Source organism: Nyctibius grandis, chromosome Z, assembly GCF_013368605.1.
Source record: "Nyctibius grandis isolate bNycGra1 chromosome Z, bNycGra1.pri, whole genome shotgun sequence".
NCBI classification, from domain to species: Eukaryota; Metazoa; Chordata; class Aves; order Nyctibiiformes; family Nyctibiidae; genus Nyctibius; species Nyctibius grandis.
Window position 1 is genome coordinate 96,668,947 of NC_090695.1, and position 6,000 is coordinate 96,674,946.

At 50.3% G+C, this 6,000-nt stretch overlaps 1 protein-coding gene across 1 annotated transcript in view; it reads left to right on the plus strand.

Annotated features, from left to right (window-relative positions):
• Window positions 1-907, plus strand: part of USP22 (ubiquitin specific peptidase 22) — a 98,099-nt gene extending 97,192 nt beyond the window's left edge. The window contains exon 14 of the mRNA XM_068422701.1: window positions 28-907. Coding sequence (XP_068278802.1) covers window positions 28-70 — 43 coding nt within the window. The 3' untranslated portion in view covers window positions 71-907. The remainder of the gene's footprint in view (window positions 1-27) is intronic.
• Window positions 908-6,000: the final 5,093 nt, after the last annotated feature.

Sequence of the window (6,000 nt, forward strand, 5' to 3'; positions counted from 1 at the left end):
TGAAATGGTGCCTCTGCTTTCTTGCAGATATTTGCTGTTCTATCACAAACAGTTCCTGGAGTATGAATAGCCTTATCCAGCAGCTCGTCAGATATAAACAAGGAAGAAAACAAGCAAGCCTTCTGAATCGACACACAAACCTACCTGAAATTAAAAGACCCTTTAAAAAACAACTAGCACTGAGCTGTAACAGGACCTACTTGACACTGACTCAAAGCCTGGCGGAGTAAGAAACGAACAATGTCCAACATGTACGTGGTTCCGCGAGGACACAAAGGGGGGAAAAAAAGAGGCTACAGTCAGTCACTTAACAGAGGAAATATAAAATGAAAGGAATGCTCTGGGTGGGGGAAATGGGAGCAGAGGAGTCCGGGCACTGGTACATCTCCTACGTTCCTCCAAAATGTGTGTGGGAAGGCAAGGGGTTATACCCTCATCTCCATAAAGCATCTTCTCCATTTGGTGCTTCAGCTCCAACGACCAATCACGTAACAGTTAAAATTAAAAATCCAAGCCCATTTTTTTATGCATATGGGTCTGAAAGCAGTAGAGTGGAGGAGGAGGGGATGTCACAACTAAAGGACTTCGCAAGTATCTTTTTATTTGTGAATTTTAGTTATTAAATAAATACAGTATGAAACTATTAGGCTCTTTTTTTTTCAACAACCGTAAAAGAAATCCTGGATTGTGGAACTGAACCTAAGACAGGTTTTCAAGCATGCCTGCTTGCACAGGTAATGTTTAATGCCATCGGACTGCTCATCAAAAGCATCAGCACAGATTCGTTTCTGTTTGAGCCCTTTTTTGTTTTGTTTTCTATAAATAGCTATTTTCTTAATTTTTTTCCTTTTATTCCCTTTTTTTCACGAGAATGAAATTCATAAATGCAACCATCAGTAAAAATGAATGAATTGGCGTGTTTATACTGTAAGAGTGGTCTTGGTTCTTTTTTTTTAAATCTTGTGAATAAGTTTGAATTTCTCAAAATTGCTTGTTTTGTTGTTGCTGGTTTCGGTTTGGTTTTAAACCTGCTGCCTTCCGAAGGTGTGTATGTGACACTTGAAGGAACCTCGGCGTTGAAAAATGGACCATCTGTTAGAAACGGTGGCTGCTGGGGCAGCACCAAGGGGTAGATCTGCTGCTACGGAGTGTTTCTGCAGTGCGCTCTGCTTTTAAGTAAACACCACATTTTCCTGGTATGTGCTAGGCTGGTGTTGGCTCCTTGTATCCTCCCACACGTATTAACTCCTCACGTACTCTTCTCCTCCTCACAGTATCGCAGCCTCCCTGTCGGTGCCTTAGCTTGCAGCACTTGGTGCACCAGCTCACTCTTGCGTTGTCACAGATGAAGTTTTGCTGCTTTTCTCCCCCTCAGCCGCTGTCTTTTAAAAGCAGCTCGTTGGCTTGTCGAGATGCTCTCAGGAGGCTGGGCTGTGGGTTGAATTGCAGCCTGGGAGGGAAACCATTCAGGACATGGAGCTTAAACGGGCAAAAATAGCTTTGTTCTGCCTTCCTTATGGAACCTGCAGAGCTGTAAGAGTTAGGCACTGTATAAACTGGTGTAAGAGCTGCCCCAAAAAGGTCCTTAAGCTCTGCATGTGTATCCCGACAGCCGTTCTTCAGCTTTACCAGTGTGGTTAAAAACGGGTGGGTCAAACCTTTTAGATTCTGTGCTCTAGAAATGTTACAGGTGTCCAGCCTGCCTGAGACAGAGGTTAGAAGCAATCTGATAAACACAAGAAATAGGAGGAAAATAAGGGAAGTGAGTTTGTTTGTTTTTTAAATGAGCATCTTACAAGAGCAGCTGAACAAAAGGACGGTGGAATTGCGTTTGATTTGTACAAACTGGAAGAGTACAAGGCAGTTTTGTACATCAAGAGATTTCTGTGACAGCTTGCAACAGGGAAGGAAGAAGGGACGACTAATGAAACACCTTGAATACCAGATCAGATATAGAGAAGGTACCATACGGTGGGGAGTTACCTGGGCAGCCCGAGTGCCGCAGAAGTGAGCACGTACTCTGGGTTTGTAACCTGTCTTTCCCCGTCGTCGTGCTTGAAATAATTTTCAGTTGTAATTGGGTGCCGCAAGATTTAACCTGAGCGTTCTTGTCGCAAATGAAACGTCGCTGGAGAAATGCAGATGAGCGATGCACCCGCAGGGAGGGGGGCCCTGGGCACGGTGTCGTGCAAATGCTTGACGACGCTTTCTGCTACCTGTTAATAATGCAGCAAGCTTGCGGAGGGAGACAAGAACCAGCCTCTCATCCTTCCCAGGGCTCTGCAGTCGGTGTCCCCAGCGTGTCCCGGTGCCGGAGGAGGAGTGCCACCGCGCGGCGCGGGGATGCCTTGGCTTTGTGATGCCGAGCTCTGAGCCTTTGGCTGCTGCTTTTGATGCTGGAGCCTGAACAAATGAATTCTGTTTTCCACCAGCACACGCTTGGCCACCGGAGCTAATGCAGTCTGGTTTGTTAATCCTTTAGAAACAAATTGTTTAGGGATGAGGCCAGCCGTATAAATCAGCCTTAACTTTTTTCCCCCCAAACCTTCTGAGGCTGGTGAAGAGGGCTGTGCTCTGTGCAACTGCACCAGTGCAGGTGGTTTTCAGTGGGGGATATCAGTGCTCTGTTTCTGGTTTCAAAAGCAGAACTGCTGGTGTATTAAAAGCTCTTATTCTTTTCTCCCTCCCTGCCAACTCCCCCCCGCATCTCTCCCTGAATCGCACCAGGCATGTTTCTATTTCCAGTAACAGTAAATCAGCACAGGTTGCTAGAGGAGGAGAGAGCATTTTCCCCTCTTCCTATAAAAATGGCAGAACAGCTGCTGTCACCCTACGCCTCGTGATGCTTTTCCCCAAGCACAGCCTGCTCTTACCCTTCATCTCTCCAGATGCAGCCCCGCAGCTCGTACACTGGGTTTATTCCCTGCGGAAACGGGAGGTTTCTCTGCGCAGAACTCTCTTAACATCACCTTTAGGAAAACGCCGACCACGCAACACCTCGCTGTGATGAAGTTACACCCCCCTGATGTGCAGGCAGGCAGCAGTGAAGTGCTGGCTGTGCTGCTGCAGCTGCTGACCTGCTGCATTTTGAGGAGCAGTTTGGGGTTGACTCGTTTTATTTTGAGGTGCAGTTTTGTATCGGCCCAGCTTGGTCTGTTGTGAGGAAGCATCTGCAGAAATGGCTGAAAACAAAGACTGGTGCGGTGATGCAGGCTCACGTTGGACTCTATATTCTGTTATCTACCAGCAGCGAACGCTGCTCTGCGTGGGGCACAAAAAGAACCAGAAAGGAGCTTTTAGTGTATTTTCTTGTCCCTCAGCTGCTTGACTAGAGGTAAAGCTTTAACTTGGTGCTGATGCCTAATGAAAACCTGAGCAAAAGCAGGAGTGTGAGAACTGATTAAACCCCCAGGTAGACGCTCTTGCTCAAAATCACTGCCCTTAATTCCATGTAACTTATTAATCACTGCCCTTAATTCCAGCTGTAACTGCCTCTGTGCCATCCTCCCCCTGTCCCTCAGCTATTCGGAGCGCTGGCTCCAGGTGTGCTCCAGCAGGGCTGTTGGCCAGTGGCTGCAAAAGTGATACCAAATCCATTGATTCCTCTTGGTTCTCCAGCATCCAAGGGTTGGATCTGAGAGCCTGGGTGTTATTCTCACTGCTGATTTGAGTTGCTCCATGTTACCTTTTCTTTTATGTGCTCATAATAGTAGTTACATTCCCCAAAGGAGGAGAGGGCACGTCTGTGAGGGTGAGGAACGCTCCCCTCTTGCGTATCAATGCTGGAGGGAAGGACTTGGCCTCTGATGAGCATTTTCCCCAGTTTCTGGGGGACAAACGCTCCTGCTGCTGCTGCAGGGTGTTGCTGCTTCCTCCCTGTACTGCAGCAAATGCTGGAGAAACCAGAGAAGCACCAAGCAGCAGCCTGGGCAGCGTGGTGACAGGAGGGACAGCCTCAGCCCAACACAGGCTCTGCCTCCGTGCGAGAAGGCAAGTGGCCTCCTGGGCTGGCTGGAGCAGGAGCTGCCGCTTGCCAGGGCCGCGCAGGGTGGTGAGCTCTTGTGCTAGCTGCCATAAAGGCTTTCCTGAAAGCTTTCTCATTTGAATAATTGATGCCTCTTTATCCTCAAGAGATGCCCTAATTGCAAAACTGGTGGCACGTGTTCAGTTATTTCTATCCGGTTTTTAAATAAGGTTCTGAATCTCCTTGCACAAGCAGCGTGGCCGGGGGTTCCCACGGGGGACAAGCGCCTGTCCCTGGAGGTGACACGTGAATGTCCACGGGGCACCAGAGTCGGGCTGAAGCCACCTGTCCCCAACACTGCCCACAGAAGCTCCGTGCTGGGAAGGGGCAGTGTGAGGAGGGGCCGTGTCTGCTTAGGAGGGTTTTCCTCCTCCTGGAGCCCCCGTCCTTGCTGGGCAGAGCGGGGCTCGGGGCTTTCCCCACCCTGGTGCCAGGGGGACCTGCCAGTGCTGCCCCAGGGTAAGTGCAAACCCCCATCACCCTGCAGAGGCTGGGGCAGAGGAACTGAGGAGAGGCAGAGAGGCAGCACTGTCAGTGCTGGGGAGGCCCGGTGAAAGCGGAGGACGTGATGCTGTAGGAGGCCACGGAGGGAGCAGGACCCTGAGCAGCAGTGGAGGGTGAGGAGAGGCCACGAGGCTTTGGGAGGGTGAGCAGGAACGGGAGTCTGGCAGAGAGCAGGGGCCGGGCAAAAGGCTGAGGGAGGCAGAAGGGGAGTGTGAGGCTGAGCAGGAATGCACGTGGAGACTAAAGGGTGTAGGAGATGCAAGGCAGAGCGAGAGCGGGTGCCAAAAGGCGGTGGGAGGGCAAGGAGTGAGGCCGAGCTGGAAGGGAAACAGAGGGACTAGGGGAAGCTGATGTAGAAATTTGTCCATGTAAAGGTGCAGGCTGAAGAGTTAAGGCTGAGCAGGGGTGGGAGGCCAAGGAAGAGATGAGGCTGAGCATGCGTGTAGGTCACGGTGGCTTCTTGGGCCAACAGACATTTGGAGGTTTAGAGGAATGGGGATGCTGATGATGTCGTGGTGTTTGGGGCCGTGGTGTCGGGGACTATGGGAGCTGAGGTCATGGGGCAGGAGGCCACAGGACCAGAGGCCACGGGGACTGACACCATGAGACATGGAGCCCTTGGGGTAGATTCCCCAGGAGGGAAACGACAGGAGCTAAGGTCAGGGAAGATGATACTCTGGAGTTGGAGGTCCAAGGAGGGATGGCTATGTGAGAGGAGATGCCAGGAGGGAGTGGGAAGCCTGGAGGGTCTTCAGGTTGAGAGAGTGGGAGGTGGAGGAGGTATGGAGGGTGGGAGGCCCATGGGCTGTGGGAGGTGACAAGGGTGAGGCTCAGCGGGTGGAGGTCTGGGGGAGGCTGTCACCGTACCCTGCCAGCGGCTTGCTGGTGGCCAGGGTCTGTGTTTCATTCTCTGTGCACGTGGGTAAGCCCTTGCTGTCCCCACTGCACCATGGGGTGGTGGCCTTCAGGACTCGCCCGTCGTGTTCAGGAGACCCATCTGAGTAAAACAAGATCTTGTTCTGCTCGTGCTTTCTCTAGCTGTCTACTTTTACAACACCAATTTGTGCATATATTGACTCATATTTATTCATCCAAGTTTGAAGCTTTAGTTTGAGAGAGTGGAGGGGCTGACCTCCTCCCAGGAGTGATTTCTTACCAAGCAAAAAATTCCTACACTCATTTAGTGAAAATGAGAACTTCAAGTTACATGTTGAAACCCACGTTCTTCCATAGTAGCTTTCAAAGCCAGGTCAGATAAAAATCTTCCCTCAAAGCAGCTGTATCTCCAGCTGGTTCATCACTTTTACCAGCTGTTTTGAGTAACCCAGACCAGATGTACATAAATCCAGTCTTTTAGAAAGTTCTCAGACTTGGATGAGTTTTCACATTGTGTCTTACCAAATATTCTGTCCTGCAAAGAAACTTCTGTTAAAGACAGAAAACACCACTCTTGAGAGCATGGCAGTGGCATT